This window comes from Macrobrachium rosenbergii, chromosome 24, assembly GCF_040412425.1.
Source record: "Macrobrachium rosenbergii isolate ZJJX-2024 chromosome 24, ASM4041242v1, whole genome shotgun sequence".
Classification (NCBI taxonomy): Eukaryota; Metazoa; Arthropoda; class Malacostraca; order Decapoda; family Palaemonidae; genus Macrobrachium; species Macrobrachium rosenbergii.
The window spans coordinates 14,012,038-14,034,224 of NC_089764.1; the positions used below are offsets into that span (position 1 = coordinate 14,012,038).

Below are 22,187 nucleotides of genomic sequence, written 5' to 3' on the forward strand. Positions count from 1 at the left end.
GAGCATGCGCTCGTCTGAGACCAGCAACCCGTCCACACACGGTTTCTTGGTTCCTAAGTGACGTACTGAAATTAGCATCGGACACTGATAATGAACAGTGTCCATATTTGAGTCTGTTAAGGAAAACATTATTCTTAATTAGCCTAGCTTCAGGTGCCAGAATTTCTGAACTGTCCGCTCTCTCTAGAGGTTCGAACCATGTTGATTTCCTCCCGTCAGGAGAAGTTCTACTATCCCCGGATCAAAGATTTTTAGCCAAGAATGAAGATCCACAGGATAGGTGGTCCCCTTGGAAGTTTATCCCCCTTCCACAGGATCCGTCCTTATGCCCAGTCACTACCCTAAAGGCTTATTTACATAGAACTTCTCAGGTATTGTCTGGTCCTCTTTTTATCAGGGAAAAGGGGAACACTTTCCTTAAAGGCCATCAGGCAACAAATACTTTATTTTATTAAACAAGCTAACCCAGATTCAGTACCTAAGGTTCATGATATCCGAGCAGTGGCCACCTCCACTAATTATTTCCATAATATGAATTTTGAAGATCTTAAAAAATATACGGGCTGGAAATCACCATCAGTGTTCAAACGCCACTATCTTAAATCACTGGAAGCTCTGAAGTTCTCTACAGTGGCTGCAGGAAGCATTGTTCCTTCCAACCCTCAGATTAGTGTATTGATCTTAATTACCCTGTCCTTTTCCTCTCTCGCCTGCCTGCCTCATTTACTTACCTCCATCTACTCTTAGGTCAGGCATGCTTATTTCACAGCCTGACTCCTTGTCATGTGATATTGTAACATTTACTGTTGTGTTAGTGTTTAAGTTTCTTGGTACCTTCCAGTTTTTGTACTTATTAGTATTTAAGTCTTGGTACCTTCCAGTTTTTTATACATATTTATCCCTAGTCATTAATCATGTTTTATACTGTTCATTATTCTTGTTATATTTTTGCTACTGGGATAATTAAATTAAAGTTTGTACTGGTACTCTTATTTATTTCCATCTAACTGGTTGTTTTATTGAAGGGTTTCTCCAAGCTTTGTATGATTCTCTATTACAGTTTCACCGGGTGACACAGGTCGAGCTCAGAAAAGGGATTTTGACAAAGGAAAAATCTATTTCTGAGGGGAGACCTGTGTCACCCGGTGACCCACCCATGTTCTGAGTCTCCCACCCTGGTAGGCATACCAATCTTGGGGTGGGTGCTAAATTGGGAATGGTTCAAGATGGCGCTGGGGCGTTGGTTGGCGGTCGGGCGGAGTGTTGGCTGTACAAGTGGTCGGCTCATCACTTTCCGGGGTTTTGACATTGGAGATCTCTACAGAGCAGAGGCCTGTGACAGTGACATCATACACTCACCCTTATATATACCGACGTCTATTTGATTATAGATGATCGAACTGGGGGTAGTAACCCCAGCATTCCTGATAGCTTTTTTCTCTGGTATTTTTAGCAATACTTATACCTAGAAATTAGTGCTTAATGGTAATTTCACCGGGTGACACAGGTCTCCCCTCAGAAATAGATTTTTCCTTTGTCAAAATCCCTTAATTAAATCACTAAATAGGAATGCCACAAGCAGTTTACAATACCTGGTGTGCCAAAAATACAAAAATACTCAAGATCAAAAAATATAAAGAAATGGTAAAGAAACAAAAATTTACCATTTGCTTTTCACATAAGAAAAATATAGAACGATGCAAAAAAAACAGGCATAATAGAGAAAAAGTAGTTGTTACATATATGCTGGTACCAGTGACAGTAAATACTTGATAAGCTATATGGCAATTCTGACATCTTGAGATTAATGGGGTGATAAGGAACATATAATGTTTTAATTCACATATAACACATTTTTCCATATAATGATGCAGACTGTAGGAGAGGACAAGGCCAGGAGAGGGTTCACAAATGTCTAGGACAATTTTGAGGTACAAAAAGTGCTAATTATCAATAATGGGTTTGTATGAAAACATTTTCTTTTAAAAAATCCTATGTCTGAAGGTTGGGGGATCTAGAGTAAGCCTTATCAGTTGGGTTAGTTCAGAGAAGGATACAAATTACGCTTCATTACTCAGAGGTAACAAATCATTAAGCTATGACTTAGATTAGTAAATGCAGTTATGCAATGCCAACTAAGACAAAACAGAGTGAAACATGTACTTAATTTGGTCGTATTTTGATTATTACAACTGAACCACAACTTACAGGCTTTATAAAAAAGCTTGGAAACATATTAATAAATAACCCTAGTGCTAAGTGCATCAGCTAGTTTCTTGTCCTTAAATTTCAAGAAAACTGGAGATGAAGAAACTCTCGTACATTCGCTACCATAAAAATCTGCTTACCTTTCCTTATTTTTGGAAAATAATAAGAGATTAAGAAAAAAATATCACCTTGATTATAAGAGCTGAATCACTTTTTCTTCTCAAGGCATTAAGCTCAAGATGTGCTTCTCTTCTGGCTGTGACATTACCCATGACATGAAGCCCCTGATTTGGTGACACTAGACGAGAGCTTTTGGCAATGCATGTGGCAGTTTCCAGTTTATCACCAGTCAACATCCATATCTGGAAGATATTCTACTTTAATATCACAGTTAAACTATTGACCATTTAATGTACCTTGGGTTGACTATTTTCCAGTCATTCTATACAAGTTTTCATACCTAAAAAGCTATTGTAATATATGTATGGTACTAAAAAGACTGCTTTCGACACACGATTCATAGTAATTTATAAATCATTTATAATTTCATACAATCAGTTCTCTAAACACATTCTCAAGCACCCACCATTTACATTTACTGTATTCAAGAATGTAAGTGATAACTATTCTACTAGCCTCCCACTCTAACTGCATGGAGAAAATCTGCTAACCTGTATAAGCAGAATACTATAGCACAACTATCATAACATCTATAAGCTCTATATTAAGTTCCAATATGATTACCTTGAATGATAGGGTTCTAATCCTTACACTGGCAGTATATCACCAACTTATCAGAAATATCATAACTCCACTAAACCTGCCCTTCCACTATTAGCTTTTTCATTTCAGGCACCAATTTATACGTAATCTGGGGCATCTATGGCACTGTGGTGGCATTGGGAAAATGGGTTTGTATGATGAAATTTGTGTTTTTTCCATTTTTTTTTTTGTATGTATGTTTTTGTTTGTAATTGCTTGATGGGTTTAAGTGTTCATGTTCACTTTTTCATTTTTTTACTTGCAGTTTGCTTGAGTGTTAAAGTAGAGTGATTGGCTCCCCTTCACACAATCCGTGAAGGGTTTAGGATATTTCCTGATCAGAAGCAACTCGGGAATAGATATCTACCAACAGGAACTGCAGTGGAAATAAAAGTCTGTATTGGCAACTGACAAATCAGTCAAACAGCTGGTGAGATCGAGTCCATTTTCATGCTCCATTCCAAGTTGTACATAGCAGTTACTTAAGACAGTGTCTGTCCCAAATGGGATGAGGATCAGAGAAGGTGCTTAAATATTATGTCTGTTGACTCTGTCGTAAATGGGATCTTAAATTCTTGTTAGTAATGAGTGAAGTGCTTTTGTGTAGAAAAAGACTACATTAAGAGATTCTACAGTAATTTCTGCCCTCAGCTTGGATGTCATAGCTAAAATAAGCTCCGTGGTGATCACTGAATTATATGTTGACTTTCATGATTGTTTTTGGATTACTCTGAGATGAAGTGCTGAGAAATATGAGGAACTATTTTGGGACACGCACCAGAGTTGGAGATTTGTTGATATTTTGATTGTGGGTAGTATTAAGTTAGGCTAAGTTAAGTATAGGAACATTGTATTGATAAACTGTAGGTGTAAGTAGGAAATAAGTTAGGTTAAGTATTGAAAGATAATTGATAACCTGTGGTAAATATAAATAAAATTAAGATAAGGTTCTGTTTGAAGGTCTTTCGCCCACTGTGATATTAAGGTTATTAAAGTAGGAATAGGTAACATGTGAGTTTTCTTATTAACCTCTGAATTTGTTCTCTGACATCTCATCTCCATTAGCATACTGAGAAAAATCCCCTACACCACCATCTTTAACAGTTAAAATTTAGTACTGTATTGCATTTACCCCTCGACCTTTTCCACAGCATACGTATGGCCATGCTACCAACAGAACTTTGTCCTTTGCTTTCTTCCAGGTCAGCAAATGCATGATTTTGCTTGTGCCAACTACTTACCAGTCCTTAGTTTTCCTTCTGAATTTTATACCACCTCTTCCCCCTGTATGGTGTATATTATGGAGATTTATCCGTGATCAAATAATACTGGACAAATCCACCTATGCAAACCATATGTGCCACTAATTTTACCTTTAATTGGCTATCATTTGTTTCTTTTCCATTTTGTTAAAAACCAAATACATAATGAATAAGTATCATTTGAAAACAATGCTGTCCTTGACTTTAACCTTACATGATAATTGTGTTTAGTAATTTTAACATTCTCTCTATAGTGTAAATGCTTTAAAATCATTAAAATTTCACGTTGCAATTAGTTAACAATACTACACAGAAGAACATGTCTAATTATAAACTATGAAAATTCTTAGTGCAAAGAAATGAATAGCAACATGTACAGTGCATAATGAACCAACCAACTACCTTTGTTATGCAAGTAAGGCTTGGCTTCTAGGCGGGGGCCATGGCTTCTTGTCCTTGATAATGTAAAGCAACTATAGTGAATATAATATTACAAACCAAATATAATCTAATACAGGTTGACCATCACTAATCCGGCAATCAGTAGTCCGGAACAATCAGTAATCCGCACAAATTTATCATAGAAATGTAATTTCTAATGTTTCCTCACTAATTTTCAAATTTTCCATTATGCTCTCAGCTTTTTCCAACTTGCTTTTAACCCTTACTGACAGGCATGATTTGGTGGCACAGTGTGCTACATCAACAAACTGGTTTTGAGCCTACATTATACTGAACTCTATTCACATATTAACAGTATTATACAAACATCAACATAACGAATGTGCATCTTTTTCATGGATCTTTTAAAAGTTATGCTTTACTACATTGTTTCCTAAATGACGTATATTCTCATATTGCTTTTGTATTATAAATTGCGATCAATGTTTTGTTTTGGGAATCAATATTGTGGTGTTTATTTCAAGCATTTAACTAAGTTCAGGATCTTTTTTTTTTTCTAGTTAGCGTAAATGAATATGGATACTTTATTTATTTGGGACACGGATACTTTTATGATATACTGTAGTGTTTTTAAGTCGAAATATAACACATATGACTCATTGTGAAATTAATTTAGCTATTTTTTTACGTTAATATATGAAACTTCGCAATCGCGGCTGGCTTTTTTAATCATGTTTGTTTTTTGTAAAAAAAAATCAAGATTCCGTTCACTATTTTCTCTTGATTTCATCATAATAAGAGCTTTTAGTTATTTATCTTTTATGATGCTGAAAACAGTAATTTGTATTCTTTGATGCCCAGTAGTTTTGATAAAAATACATTATCTCCAGTTTTATTTACAGTTTTTCATCCATGTTGCTGATGCACGATAATTTATAGTCATTAGCAGCTTGAACATTGTTTTCTCAGCTTCAGCTACAACTTACAGCTTAAAAATTGTTTAGCAGTATTTTCCCTGCTGATCTTTTCTCCAAAGCGAATAAGGTTATAGTGTAAAAAATACATCAGTCCTAATGTACAGTACTTAACGTCATTTGTAACATAACTACAGTAATTGTGTATTACCGTACGATGGTTGAAATACAAGCAAAACAGTTGTTATCCGATATGATTATCAGCAAAACAACAGCTTCCCATTCGGTTGTTTATGGCTGTCTCATGACATTTATGCAAGAGTATAACGTTACTAACAATACTTTTATCATTCTCTTTTACTTTTTAACTAACAGATGGAATAAAGAGAAGGAGGAAAAGAAGTTTTCTATTGTAAGTTGGTCTCTCTAGAGCTGCCTGATTGTACTTGCTGCCTCACTGAAATCTAAAAATATTTCTAAATATTTTTTGTACCAGTATTAATTGCTAACCCCATCGTAAACTTTTAAATATCGTGTGTCTTATCGTAACTCGAGCACTACCTGTATTTGATAATTGTCTTTTCTTTATTAACCAACTTGTACTGATTTATGGGATATTTTAATTCTAAGATGAGGTGCTTAGCTACTGGGTTTCGTGTATTCTAGCCTAATAAATGGCTAATCCGGCAAAATGGCTAATCTGGCACCCTCCAGGTCCCAGTGATGCCGGATTAGTGATGGTCAACCTGTATGCTAATATTCTATAACAAAAGCAATAGTATCTACAACATACTGACATAATTTGCTTGTAATGGAGGCTACTAATATTTTAGTTTGGTAAGAATTAAAGGGAAGAACTACAATACCAAGTAACAGGCTCGTATACAAAAAAAAATTTTGTTTACCTTCATTCCTGCATTTCTAAGTAATTCAAGAGTCTGCTTTACATTAGTTTGCAGCTTATCTTCAACACCAGTGAGACATAATAGTTCTAAGTCACATTCAAGGCTTTCAATTACAGCAGCTACTCGACTCCCTCTCTCTGTCATGCTCAGCTTGGCTGCTGAATATCGTTGCTGAAAGAAAGTAAATTAAGCAACTCCTTAGAAAAATAAAAAAATCACATCCTTACTAGACTAACTCTACTCAGCATCCTAACTTTTTAAAATATAACCATTACAAGAATACAGATTATTTACTTAACCAGTCAACATGAATAGTAAACAATCTAGAGTTAAGTTTGCATAAAACTGACAATTACTGTAGTTAAAAAATACCCAGTACATATACTGTTTCATCACAAGTCCATCGATTATACCGAATCCTCGATCATGGTCTAAAATGCTGCACACATGTATATCCTTATGTCTTACGGACAAATGAGCTACATGCAACTGTTCTCATGCTCAACATAGACCAATCTATAGGCACCAAACACTCTCCTCATAATTTGCATGTCTGTGGTACTCTAATCACTCTGTGGGTATTTATCTCCCAAGCCGTTTGTGCAACAGTTCTGGATAATCTTCAACCATCAACATTCATATTTATGCATCAGTTCCATTTTGTTTTGCTCTTCAGACCCTATTATTGCCCATTATATAACTTTTCTCTGCTATTTTGGAAAAGAACAGCTACCTATATCCTTTGTTACTCATAAGTTGTCTAAATATTTCTTGTATCACCAACATATAATTAGCACCAGAATATGTCACTTTTGCCCATGACTTGGTTTTGTGCATAATTTGGATTGTCTAGGTATATCCTGCATTTTTACCTTGCTTTATTTCTTGAGCTTATTTCATGACAAATTTTGAAGAACTTTGGTAGATGCACTAATAAACATATAAACTTCACCTAAATTAACCAAACACTTTCTGACATTACCTTGCAGAGTACCAACAGTTTTATTGATGAAAATAATGCAAGAACTCTTCACAAAACATTAGGCAAACAAATACTGAAGTCACTGACAGAAGGATAAGGCATATTTATTTTGCTGGATTTCATAGAAAATAATTCACTTAATAACAAAAATAGTATCAATAATAATAAAAACAACAACAATAATAATAATAATAGTGATAATTTTAGATTTTTGGATGGATCAGCCCAAAAGTTAAAGGTGCCTGACAGGATTTTTAACAACTTGATAATATTAAACTGGAAAAATTAGACAACCAAACGATAGCATTAGCTTTGCTCCATCCAATGAGCTAAGTTCTCAAACCACCCATCAAAAAGTGTCTTTATAATAGTTTCTGGTCTCTTGGCTTTTATCCAAAAAGCCTGACAATATCTCGTTGCTATATCTACCATTACCATGAACTTTTTCTCTTCTATCTCTCCCACATCCATTGCTACAATTTTCATTAAATATTTTACTCTAAGAAAATCCCACTACTGGTTTAGCTGGATTTCTTTTGTATCTTTTACATACCTCACAACTTGCAATCAAGTCTGTTAGTAATTCTTTAATTTCTTCCTTTCCTTCTTCTCTCAAACCATTGCTCCACTGTGCTTCTTCCATTAGCTTCCACATTTTATCTCCACTTCTGCGACCAAATTGTAGATGTATCTTCATAATTGCACTTTTAATTTCCTTTGGACTCTTTCCTTTCCATCCCTCCAGTAACAATTCTTCTTCTACCTTCCTCCTCAAAATTGCTATTCTTAGGTGACACTGTCTATCTTCTCTTAACTTCACCTCCATTTCCCCTAATAATTCTATTTTAACACAATTCTCTTTTAAATTTATAGTCATACCCACTTCACTCATGGTTTTCTTACCTATTAACCATAGTACATCACCCTACAAAATTTCTGTCTTCAAATAAATTTTTTTGTTTTTCAATCCCACCGGTATTTCCATTACTCCTTTAGACTTGTATTTACTAGACTCATTCTTGTATCATCCATTCTCTTTAACATTTTCTGATTCCAACCCATGATAATGTGTGCTAGTCACAACTCCCCACAAACTGTTGATTTACATCCTGTGTCTAAAATCAAATCAACCTCTTCCCAAGATTCTTCATCAATTTTACTAACTTCTCCTATATAAACTTTTTCCTCTTCTTGTCCAGTTTCTAGTTTCTTCTTATTTTGAAAATTCTGAGGACAACACCCTAACCCAATGCATTCGGATTTGCACATCACACACGTTACTTTCCCTTCTCTACTTATGGGATTTCTTCCAACTCTATCTCGATTCCATTTTCCCCAATTCTTTGGTTTTCCCTCTCTCTCCCGAAAATCACATAACCTTCTGACTCTCACCATTCACCTTCCCTTTATTCCCTAATCCCTCATATATTCTTTTCATTATCTGTGACACTGTTTTATATTCCAACTTTCCATGAACACAAGCTGCTAATACCATTTGTTTTTGATTGTCTGTGAGACTCACTTGTTCTAATACATGAAAACTCTTTGCTTCTCCTTCAAGTATGCTCTTCCCTATCACTCTACAACACTCTGATTCGGCCTTCTCATACCTAATTATAAATCTCTCATCTTTTCAGTAGATTCTCTTTCTATTTTAAAATAATTTTCCATTTTAACGTAATTTTCCATTAGAGTATCTTTTAGATATACTTCATCTAGTTCAGATAATATTATCTTTGAACCCTCTTTATCTTTTTCTATCCCTTCTGTCACTTCTAAAACTTTTCCTTTTAAACTCCTGTATCCACTAAATCTAGGACATTCTCTTCTCCACATTGGACAGGTCAGTATAGTTCTCGGCTAGCACACTGCTAAGCCCGCGTTCGAATCTCCGGCCGGCCAATGAAGAATTAGAGGAATTTATTTATGGTGATAGAAATTCATTTCTCGGTATAATGTGGTTCGGATTCCACAATAAGCTGTAGGTCCCGTTGCTAGATAACCAACTGGTTCTTAGCCACGTAAAATAAGTCTAATCCTTCGGGCAAGCCCTAGGAGAGCTGTTAATCAGCTCAGTGGGCTGGTTAAACTAGGGTATACTTAACTTTTTTCCTTCTCCACTTCCATTCAATCCCCAAATGCTTATTGTCAAATCTGTTCATTTCTGACTAACCCCGTTCTGCTACTAGAATAAACACCTAGCCCAACTAATATAAAACAATTATTCAATCTATTTACCTTTTCTTGTTGTATTGTTTGCCTAAGTCTGCTCACGACCTTAATAAACAAGAGAAAGACTTACGAACCCAACTGACAAACCATAACTGAGAGAGGGCTCACAACCTTCTGTTACCACTGCAAACTCCTGACTCCCTCCCATTACTGTTTGTTTTTCCAACTACCATCTACCATACGTCTTATGACGTCACAACAACAACCATTGCCCCATTCCAGACATAATGAGATGACTGGCTTTACAAACACCCAATAAAACTAACAATATACTTTGTCTACATTTCTTATATGTATAACGCCTACACCTTCTTCACTAACCAATTTAATGAAAGTAACAAAATAAAAATGATCAAATTTATAAAACTGAATTACTGTATTTGACGTGTATAAGACGCACTTTTTAATAAAAAAATGGCCTAAAAAAATCCCCCTGTGTCTTATGTACATAATGTAGGCTCAAAATTTAAGAATTTTGGCCGAAATTATACATGAAACATCACGTAGATGTTGTAGCCTAGCCTAACATTCGGTGTTATCCTAATAACCTATTAAAAACCAAAGTTTATTATAATTATTTACCATTATCACACTTACCATCACTGCAATTACTACTGCTAGTATTATAATCAATATCTACGTTGTTATTATCGATATTTTCATTAAAATGTGTTAATATCATTATCGTCGTCTACAGCGCATCGCCGCATTCCACATTTACAGACTTACAGTGCGTGTGCCACCTATTGGTGATTATCTCGAGAGCTTTACGGATAACAAGGCTTCGTTCAGTTGGTAGTTGGCAATTCCTGCTAACATTCTTTTTACACATAACAACATGGCTTCGATCAATTGGTGGTTGACAATTCCTGCTACCATTCTCTTTAGGCATAATAACAAGGCTTCGTTGAGTTGATACTTCGTAACTCGTGCTAACATTTTCTTTTAAGAATAATAACATGGCTTTGTTCAGTTGCTCACGAGACTCGAGCCGTTACATAGGAAACATTTTTATTTATTGCATTTTACCCCTGCAAATATGGATACAAGAAGCAAGAGGCAAAGTTACACTATTCGCTACAAACTTCAAGTTATAGAATATGCTAAAGAACACGGCAACAGAGCAGCAGCAAGATATTTTGGTCCTCTTCCTACTGAAAAAATGGTACGTTCTTGGAGGCTGTAAGAAAATAAACTACGGGGAGTGAAGAAAGGAAACCGTAACCTTCGTTTTTCAGCCCCACATTGGCCTGCAATTGATGAGGAAATAAAAAAGTGGGTAGTAGATCAAAGGAACTCAGGCAGGTGTGTGTCTACGAAAATGATCAGGAATGAAGCCGGGAAATTTGCACACGAACACGGGATTGAGAATTTTAAAGGCACAGAAGGGTGATGTTATTGGTTTATGAAAAGGGAAGGTTTGTCAATGCAAACAAAAACGACAATTGCACAGAAAATGCCAGCTGACTATGAGGATAAAATAGTAAATTTTCATAATTTTGTTATAGCTGCCAGAAAAAAAACTCCTTTTGAACTAGGCCAGATTGGAAATATGGATGAAGTTCCACTAGTGTTTGATGTTCCATCAAATAAAACTGTGAGCGAGAAGGGAGCAAAGACTGTTGCAGTGAAAACTACAGGTCATGAAAAGACACATTATACGGTTGTTCTTTCATGTTGTGCCGATGGAACAAAACTGCCCCCTTTTCTTATTTTTAAAAGAAAAACTCTCCCCAAAGAAAAAATACCAAAAGGTGTGAATGTTCATGTTCATCCTAAAGGTTGGATGGACGAGGATGGGATGAAGTTATGGTTACGAGATGTATGGGCAAGACGTCCTGGTGGATTATTAAGAAAACCTTCCCTCTTGGTTTGGGATCAGTTCCGAGCCCATAGAACTGAAGTCATTAAAAGGAAAGTGGCAGAATTAAAGACTGAGATAGCAGTTATTCCCGGTGGGCTTACAAGTCAACTGCAACCTTTAGATGTATCTCTTAATAGGCCATTCAAGCAAAACATGAAGGAGCTTTGGAACAAGTGGATGACAATGCCAAACCACGACCTCACACCAACAGGAAGGATGAAAAGACCTAGCATTGCAGAAGTCTGTGAATGGGTAAAGCAAGCTTGGGATAACATCAAACCAGAAATTATTGTGAAATCTTTTAAAAAAGTGCTATCAGCAATGCTCTTGATGGAACACAGGATGACGCATTATTTCAAGATGATAATGATGCTGAGGAGTTCCTGGGTTTTAGTGACGAGTCTGACGACGATGGTGAATTTTCTGGTTTTGAAGGGGAATAAAATTTGATGGCCTAGTTTTCTATTTTTATTATGCTAACTTATTATGATGTCTTACGTTTTATTATTTTATTTTCCTAACTTTGGCAATAGTAAAGTTTCTGTGTATGGATTGTGTTTTCTTCTTCCCCAAATATTTTCCATAATCATTTTAATGTACATCACCAACGTCGTCTGCACGCTTACAAACGATGGTGCTGCCACCTAACGGTATTCATATCAAGCCAAGAGGCAGCTTTCAGCTGCAGTGATGAAACGTAGTAAATTCCAGAGCTTGATTGCATACTTTTATAATGTATAATGGATATATATAACATATATTACCATAGGTTACACCTTTATTAATGTTTTTGTTGATTCTGCCAGTAAGAAACAATGTTTACAAATGAATGTGTTGCAATCTATTGGTAAACCTATGAGGTAGCTTTCAGCAGTAGACGAAACATTCGATCGTAGTAAATGGCTGATTGTATAACACATATTTTGATAAATATAAATATGGTAAATAACTTCTTTATTAATGTTTTTGTTGATTCTGTTGGTAAGAAACAATATGCATATGATAACCTAATACTACAGTTTTTACTTACCAAAATCATATGAGCATAGGCTAGGAAAACTTTTTTTTTTTTCCCTCAATGTCCTGCTGAAATTGGGGTGCGTCCTATGCAGACATGTGTCTTATAAGCCATCAAATACGGTACCTGTCCCCTATTCACGTGAATATTGAGACTTAAAAACTGACAGATAATCACCTAGAACCGTTTGAAAGTTTACTTTAGATTACCATAGTAAGTTTCTTTCATTTTAGATGAAGTGGAATTTTTATTAACATTTTCTAAAATCCACAATACTTTAAAATGTTTCTAATATTAATCTTTAATATTAATCTATCATTCAACCTACTGTACTCACAAAACTTATATGGTACAACCTATCAGAATAAACAGACCTACTGTAAATGTCCACATAACATCTAATAATTCGACGGTAACCGGCGACCAATGAATGTCTATTATATTCTTAATCTAATCTGCTTCTTTCTTTTTACTGTGAGAGAGAGAAAGAGTTGCTATTTTGGGGAGAGGGGATCTTCGAGAAAGAGACAGCACCCAATGACAAGTGCAGCCTAATTTCATTAGGAACGCTGAAAACTGTCCTTGCTACATAGATTTTTTCTGAATTTTTATTTATACAGTATTTATCTCATGTAATCATGAGTATAAACATAAGCATGTATGGTAGAGGTTGTAGCACACTAAGTTCTAAGACACTGTAAAAACCCTTCTTAATTTCACAATTTTGCATATTTTTGAAGAATGCAGCAGGGTTTACACATATCAACTACCATAAGTTATTGTTATAACTCATTAACCCCAAGATGTAATTTTGCAGACTATATTTCCTCAACAAAATTAGATTCACTTCCTCAAATATACTTCCATATAATGTTTGCATTTACACTTGCCTAAATTTCCCCTAGTAATGCATTAACCTCACCATTTGACACATCATTTCATAACATTAATGCCTTCTCATTCAAAGTAGGAATTGAACATGAAAGTAAATCTCTAATATATTTCATCGCTCAATTTTCTGAAGTGTTCATGTCTCTGGTAAGGTACAAAATAGTTATAAGGTGAATAAAAAAACACAAAGTCAATAATCTAGCAAAAAAGAGGTTTCCCTTAAAACATCTCTAATCCAAGTGAAAATTCCTTTAACATTTACATGAATACAGGAATTGCTCTTACCTCAAAATGATTGTACTGTTCCTGAGTTAATACTTTTCGGGCCACCACTAAAGTGCGAAGACCTTTTTGGGCTAGGTTGATACATTCTTCCTCTAACCAGTCGTTATACTCCACCATTGTTGCCATAACAGTGTCAGCACCTTTCATATATAATACTATCTGGCCTGTTGCTTCTTCCTAGAACACAAATAAATTATAGTAAGTCCATATAAAAAACATGACAATTTAATATAAATTCTGGGCTCATTTATGCAAAAGTGATATGAAATACCTTGGTATGTGAATGTGCTGAGTACAACACTTACACTTTTTTGTGGATGGTAAGTGGAATAATCATCAACTATTCCAAAATTTTAATGAAAAACAAAATACAGTAAAAAAGAGCACAGCTCAAATCTTCAATAAAATCATCATCCCAACTACACTGTAATGGGGTGTTAGAATTAACAAGAATAATAATCAAACAGAAATGGGATTAAAAAAAAGAAAGAGAGAGAACAGGAATGTTTGAGATTTTGAGCCTACACAAAAGATTGTTGCTGGTTTGGCAGTATAAACACTTGTTCCAAAACCATGATCTGCGATGAGCACTGATATCAACAGTATGTCTGCCAATAAATAATATTCCCATTCAAAAGTTAATATATTTTCAGAAATGGAAACTCACTTAAGTCATGGGAAATAACAGCCCAAAATCTAAAATTACTTCAACAGCTTTTCTCTACAGACTTTAAAATTTATATAAATTTTTAAAGCAGGAGATATTGTGGTTCACCACTGAAAAGGTGACATTCTCATAGCCTGACAACTGTCTCCAAAACAGTACCAAACCAGGGTTAAGATACAAACTTAGTAGGTTAGTGTGGATGTACCAATTACAGAAGAGCCCTGAAATCATGCACCCCACAACTGCAGATTCTGGTAATTAACAGGTTGATATAGGAAATAAGGTGTGTAACCACAGTTACTGATTTTGAAATTTTATGGACAAATACAATGGAGATTAAAATGTTTTTTTCTATCCGTAATCTTTATTCTATCTGTACTTTTTTATATTTGGATGTCATGTTCATGTGGTGTTTTTACAAAACGTAACTGTAATATAATGTTATTCCATATTTCTAACATTTCCTATTGTGGTGTTTAATCCTTCCTATGTCTGAGATTGAAAAAAATTGCTGCATAAGCATACAACCAATAATAATACAACCTTGAAATACTGCACCAGCTGTAACCTCTTCATCTGCATACACTGAGACAATGTTGGCCAACACAGCTGGGCAGTTTACACTGTCTGCATTACTCAGTCATCTATTCCAAGTTTTTCAGTTTGCTGGTAGGTTAGCTTTAGAAAAGCTCATTGAATAAAAACAAATAAGTGATCATGAAACAACATAAAATAAAGTATTCTAACAGTAACTGAACTGACAAAACTACAATACTCAAGGTGCTGTAGCTAATGAAGCCACAGTACAGTACTTTAATGATTTCAAACAATTTAATGCATGGCGTGCAGTGCACCAGCCAAAACAATGCCATCAACTTCTGATAGTGTGACTCCTTTTATTTATTTTTTTTGCTAATCAAAGTAGGGTTGTGTCTTTGATGCTGGGTAATATGGTAATCTATAACAAAAATAAGAAAAGAATCATTGCCCTATTACACCTAAGGCAAGAATGTTACTCCTAAGAGTCTAAGTTTTATCTTTGTTTTAGGTAAAAATGCATAGAGAATACAAGTGAATATAAAAAGGTGCCTAAAGAGGAGTCTAAAATAAGTGCCTACAAATTATTCTAAACATGTACCTGACTCTTACATCCTGAATATAAATATACACTAGCACTGACAACAAAAAAGGAAAAAATTCTTTGGATTAAAATGCTTGACATTGCACAAACTGAAAATAATTTCCAAATAAGGTTGCTGAGAAATTATTAGTCCAGCAATATAGTGATAAAAATCCCATGATAAACAAAGAGTCCAATGTACCCTCAAATTAGGTACCACTGCATTATGTGTTTTTAAGAGGCACAGCAATGGCATGCCTTCTGATTAGTCATTTTACTAATTGAAACAAGGAGAAATGCATTCAAATTATATAACTAAACAGAATTACCTGCTTTTCCTTGGATACTCTTAACATAATTATACAAAAGAAACACTTTTACATGTAAATGTAACATTTTTCCAATGGCAACACAAAAATGGCATGCATTTACTAAAGAATTAAAAATTTTTAAAAATACTTAAAAACAAAAAATATTCATACCCTCACAATGATGCCCATTCTTTTGGTTTCTGAAGTAAATGGAAAAATCTGTAGAACAGTGTACTTGAGCAAGGCACCGGTAGGACTGCGTAATGTCAAAGTCGTTAAATCACGGTGGACTAAAGCTAAACCTACACTTTCTGTCCACCGTACTAATGAAACCTGCAAAGTAACATGAAAGAAAAAATTGAGAGAATAAGGTATATACCCAATATTCCTAGGAAGACCTCATATAAAATTAACTAATTACCAAACAAGACTGAATAATAAATGCATGCAGATATTTTTCATACATCAAGCTCAAGCTATAAAATTCATTGATCAACATTGCATAAAATATGCAGTACAAACTTATACCTCATCAGGACTGGATGCTTGGTACGCTACACTTCGCTGAGTTTGAATGTCCCCAGATTCCTCTACAGGAGAACCGGCATCATCTTCATGAACTGGAGTTACATTATGACAGAGAGCAATAGCCTTCACAGCTTCTCCTACTCGAGTTACAACTGTTCGTCTCATGCGTGTAGGTGTAGCTGTAGCTCCACTAGCGTTGCTACTTGTTTCTTTACTGATGAAAGTTTTCACATGGGTTTCAACCTGAAGAATAACAATTTAATGATGTTGATTGCTAACAGGTAGTTTAACTGAGCCACTGAATCAAAAATCTCAACTCTTATAGGACTTGTTCAAAGGACTCGTACTTAACTGATAAAGTAAAAATGTAGCTACTTAAAACACATACTAATTTTTTCAAAACACACCCAGCATTTACAACAGCCCACATTCATCATCTTCACATATTCTAGACACTTCATTTCTGTGTAAAAAATGTCACATGCTGGCTGGAAGCTCACCCTACCCTGCTTGGGTCCTGGTTTCCAAATAGTTAAGAACCTCACTTCTTGTTTGACCTAGACTAAAGCTGTGAGTAATCTGTAGGGTTGTAAAACAGGACACTCATTGTAACTGATGGGTTTGTACTGAAACGCATTAAATGTCATTAACAGATCAGCTGAAAGTGACTGATCATGCAAACACATCCCTGACTCATCAGTAGGTTAGTAAATATCTGACTCATTCTTTTGCAAAATATGATTAGGACACAGCAACAAAAAAAAAAAAAAACAGACTGACAGAAAAGCAATTCTTTAACATATATGGGTTTGTAAGAAAAATCAGTTTTATGATATAAAAACTTTGTTCCGTAAAAAAACTATGCATCATAATTAATTTGATTTCTATTTAGGTAGATGGTCAAGAAGCCATGAGTTTCAGCTTCAAAAAAGGTCCAATGGGTCTAGCAGAGTAATAGAATAGGTCAGGATCCAGGGTGTCAAAGATAATCTCAAGGGGTATTGTGAGTGGTAGAGCCTTGAGAGTGAGTAACAGATTACTTAGTACTTCACCAAGGTTAAGCTAAGTATACCTTACTTTAACCAGACCACTGAGCTGATTAACAGCTCTCCTAGGGCTGGCCCAAAGGATTAGATTTATTTTACGTGGCTAAGAACCAATTGGTTACCTAGCAACGGGACCTACAGCTTATTGTGGAATCCGAACCACATTATAGCGAGGAATGAATTTCTGTCACCAGAAACAAATTCTTCTTATTCTTCATTGGCTGGTAGGAGATTCAAACTCGTGGCCAGCAGAGTGCTAGCTGAGAACGGAACCCACTCTCCCAACGAGGAACTACTTCACCAAGGTACAGAGATTATCTACTCATTCAGATGTAATGTAGAAGTTTGCAACGTAGGAGGATTTATGCCTTGTAAATGTATGGAAGATGAAAAACCCCATCCCCATGTCCTTATTTTCTACCCGATAAAATTAGCTCTGGTAAACTGATACTGCATACCTGCCTTGAGGATACCCAAATCAAATACCCTTCCTGAAGGGAGCAAAATGATGTTCATACCCTGGCAGATATATATATTCATGTGCCCCTCCCTCCCTCAAAGTGGCGTTAGAAAATCTGAATAGAAAATGGGAATGGTTCCAATACCCCGCCTCCCAGCGGCGGACAAAACCTGCCCAGCAATTTCTTAACAACCTAATGACCATGTTTGTTGGGCATGATGCAACTACCATGCTCCACATCTCATCGTTGATGACACTCATCCAGTTCCTTGTTTTTAGCCTGAGGTCTTCAAACACCTGAATCTGCATATAGCAGACTAGGCAAATGAAAACTTCCAGTCAATAGCCAACTCTGCAGGCTAACTGGTGAGTTTGGAGGAACCAATCTTGATTAAAAGATATTTATGTGTAATTTTCTTGCAGACACAATGGTGCAATTAGTACAGCATACTGTACTGCAAGGAAACTGAAACACTGCAATTTTGCATTCATATTCATGATTAGAAGCCCAAAATACATTTTACAGTACCAAAATTGAAGGAAGAGTCCAGTTGATCCCAGAAAAGTAACTAAAGTAACTAAAGCTACAGCCTTGCTATTTAGGTGATACTTGAGTTGCTTATACCATTAATGTATTCCGCCTAACTGTAGTGCCTCACTGTCAGATGTGGTGTAGGTAAAAATTACCTGGTCTAAAAGGCCCCTCCACACAAACATGCTGCAAAGTTCATATTACTTAATTTAGCAAAAGTGGCATAAAAATACAAAGCACCATGAAAGTAACTATATCAGTTACCTGGAACATTTCATCACAATTATCTAAATTAAAGAATATATCTCTGAAAAGGAATCAGGAATTACTGTTTAGCACAAGAAAGTTTTCTCTTGCCGACTTTACTCCAATGAATGGATAAAAAATCCTGTCAATAGGTTTTTATAAAATATCACATTTAATGAATTATTCAATTCATACACAGCGAAAACCAACCAACTGGAAAGTAGGCGATTCTTTACTACTGACTAAACTGTAAAATGCATGTGTAGAAAAGAAAAAGATATGACCACACAGAAATAGTGGACTATATGATTACAGAATACAGTAATAATCTTAATAATAAATTAAATTTAGTTTAAAACATTTCTGAAGCATGTTGTCAACAACCTAAGTATATGAGAAGTGAGCTTGTAAACAAGCTAGGCACTCTAGAAGTAAGATATTTGTTTCCATGGAAACTGCGATCTCTTACGCTGCCAGCACAGTGCAGCTATCTAACCAGTAGATGATTTTTTAAATCAGTGTAGAATAATGTAATGGATAGATTTGCTGTGAAACAATTATATTTTAACAGATTACTAAATATACAACAACTGAGCTGAAACAGATGAAGATTTCTTTATATGATTCCTAAAATATACAATTCACCGAAGGGAAAAAATGATATTTTTATGATAAAATAATATTTTAACAAATTACTAAATATACAACAACTGAGCTGAAACAGATGAAGATTTCTTTATATGATTCCTAAAATATACAATTCACCGAAGGGAAAAAATGATATTTTTATGATAAAATAAAGTTTTGTACAAACTTACCCGGCAGATATATACTTAGCTTTAGTCTCCGACGTTCCCGACAGAAATTCAAATTTCGCAGCACACGCGACAGGTAGGTCAGGTGATCTACCATTCCCGCCGCTGGGTGGCGGGAATAGGAACCATTCCCGTTTTCTAATCAGATTTTCTCTTCCACCTGTCTCCTGAGGGGAGGCTGGGAGGGCCATTAATCGTATATATCTGCCGGGTAAGTATGTACAAAACTTTATTTTATCATAAAAATATCATTTTTGTACATGCAACTTACCCATCAGATATATACTTAGCTGATTGGCACCCTTGGAGGAGGGCAAGAGACAGTTAATAGCTAAAAAACGGGAAACAACATATGTTGTAGGATATACAAAAAACCATGGTTCTTACCTGATTGGGCAGAAGACTTCATGGATACTGTCTATGAGTCTGCTTGCCGCAAGAGCTTCAGCGAGGATGTGACCTATGACTGACAGCCCTTCTGGATCGTGTCAATGGGGGATGACCCACTTACATGACAGAGCCTGCTATGGATCGTGTCAATGGGGGCTGACCCACTTACATGACAGAGCCCTTTACCTGAATCATATCAATGGGGGCTATCCCTCTTACATGACAGAGCTAGGTAATAACAAAAAACTACAAGGAGCTAAACAACCAATCCCAACCACCTGACCAAGCCTAACCTTGTTAGTGATACGAGATGAAAGGGAGGCTTTACCCAACACTCTCTTCCAACCGACCATAAAAACACATCACCACGCATTAAAAGAACAACCAACAAAGCTAGACTAAAAAGGATTAGACTCAGCTCCTTGACCCAGCACCGAATCCGCGGATACGTAGGCTCCGAGAGAGAAGCATTTCTCATAAGTCACACGCACATCTCTCAAATAATGAGAAGCGAACACTGAATTACATCTCCAGTAGGTGGAGTCCACAATAGACTGGAGAGACCAAGACTTGTGAAAAGCCAGAGAAGTAGCTATGGCTCTCACCTCATGTGCGTTCACTCTCAGGAGCTTCAAGTGCTCGTCCTTGCAAGAAAGATGCGCCTCTTTGATGACATCTCTGATAAAGAAAGCCTGGGCGTTCTTAGAAATAGTTCTTGTAGGATCCTTTACTGAGCACCAAAGACTTTCCGTATTGCCTCCGAGCTTTTTCTTTCTATCTAGATAGAATTTAAGGCTTCTCACTGGACAGAGAGTGTTCTCCAACTCTTGTCCTGTTAAAGTCGAAAGTCCTTTGACCTCAAAACTCCTAGGCCATGGCTTGGAAGGGTTCTCATTCTTCGCTAGGAAGAGAGGATTAAAGGAGCAAATCGCAGAGTCCTTTTTTTAAAACCAACTGTACCTTCCAAGGCCTGCAGTTCGCTTAATCTCTTCGCCGTAGCAAGAGCAAAAAGGAACAAGGACTTCCTAGTCAGATCTCTGAACGAAGCTGATCGAGGAGGCTGAAATTTTTCGGACATCAGGAATTTCAGAACCACGTCCAAATTCCAGCTGGGAGGTCTAGGGGACTTGTTTTTAGATGTTTCGAACAATCTAATAAGGTCATGAAGGTCCTTATTCTCAGAGATGTTCAGATCTCTATGTCGAAAAACAGAAGAAAGCATACTTCTGTATCCCTTAATGGTGGAGACTGCCAGATTACATTGTTCCCTTAAGTAAATAAGGAAATCTGCGATGTCCGTTATAGAGGTAGAAGATCTCCTGGCTCTGGCGATAGCCTTTGCAGCATTGTGCGAAAACCCCTTCGCTCTAACCAATCCTTCGATAGTCTGAAGGCAGTCAGGTTGAGAGCGGGGAGATTCTTGTGGAATCTGTCGAAGTGGGGTTGTCTGAGAAGATCGCTCCTGAGAGGGAGCGACCTGGGAAAATCCATCAACCATTCCAGTACCTCTGTGAACCAGTCCTGAGATGGCCAAAAGGGGGCGATCAGGGTCAATTTGGTGCCCATCGAGGCAGCGAATTTCCTTATTACTTCCCCCAGGATCTTGAAGGGGGGAAAAGCATACCCGTCCAGACCTTCCCAATTCATGAGAAGGCCGTCTATCGCTATTGCTCTGGGGTCCGAGATCGGAGAGCAGTAGTTCTCCAGTCTTGCATTCCAGTGAGTGGCGAAGAGGTCGATATTGGGTCTCCCCCAAAAGACTCCACAGCCTTTCGTAAACCTCTGGATGGAGGGTCCACTCCGTGGGAAGAACTTGGTTCTTCCTGCTTAGTAGGTCTGCTCTCACATTCCTTTCCCCCTGTACGAACCTGGTGAGGAGAATGATGTTCCTCTCCTCCGCCCACAGCAGCAGCCTCCTTGCTGTGTCGTAAAGGGAGAAGGAGATAAGCCAGGGCTGTGATGTTGTCCGAATTGACCAGAACTACCGACCCCCTGACTAGAGGTTCGAAGTGGACGAGTGCCACATGGATAGCTTCGAGTTCCTTCTTGTTGATGTGCCAGGACATCTGTTCTCCTTCCCAGATGCCTGACACTTCTTCCGAGCCTAGTGTTGCTCCCCAACCCGATTCCGATGCGTCTGAAAACAACACTAGGCGAGGGCTCGGCGGTTGAAGAGGAATTCCTCGACCCAGCTTCTGGGGGTCCAACCACCAACGGAGATGTTCCTTTATCTGGTCCGAAACAAGGAAGGAACCTGTTAATTCTTGGGACTTCCGATCCCAATTTTCGTTCAGGAAGAACTGAAGAGGTCTTAGGTGCAGGCAGCGTTCCCTTTCCAGGGAGGGAA

General features: G+C 36.7%; 1 protein-coding gene across 1 annotated transcript in view; it reads right to left on the reverse strand.

Annotated features, from left to right (window-relative positions):
* Positions 1–22,187, reverse strand: part of LOC136851878 (probable phospholipid-transporting ATPase IIB) — a 351,307-nt gene that overhangs the window by 170,795 nt on the left and 158,325 nt on the right. Inside the window, exons 12-16 of the mRNA XM_067126209.1 lie at positions 16,352–16,594; positions 15,995–16,156; positions 13,726–13,902; positions 6,454–6,624; positions 2,397–2,570 (exon numbers count right to left, since the gene is read on the reverse strand). Of these exons, the coding sequence (XP_066982310.1) occupies positions 2,397–2,570; positions 6,454–6,624; positions 13,726–13,902; positions 15,995–16,156; positions 16,352–16,594 (927 nt within the window). The remainder of the gene's footprint in view (positions 1–2,396; positions 2,571–6,453; positions 6,625–13,725; positions 13,903–15,994; positions 16,157–16,351; positions 16,595–22,187) is intronic.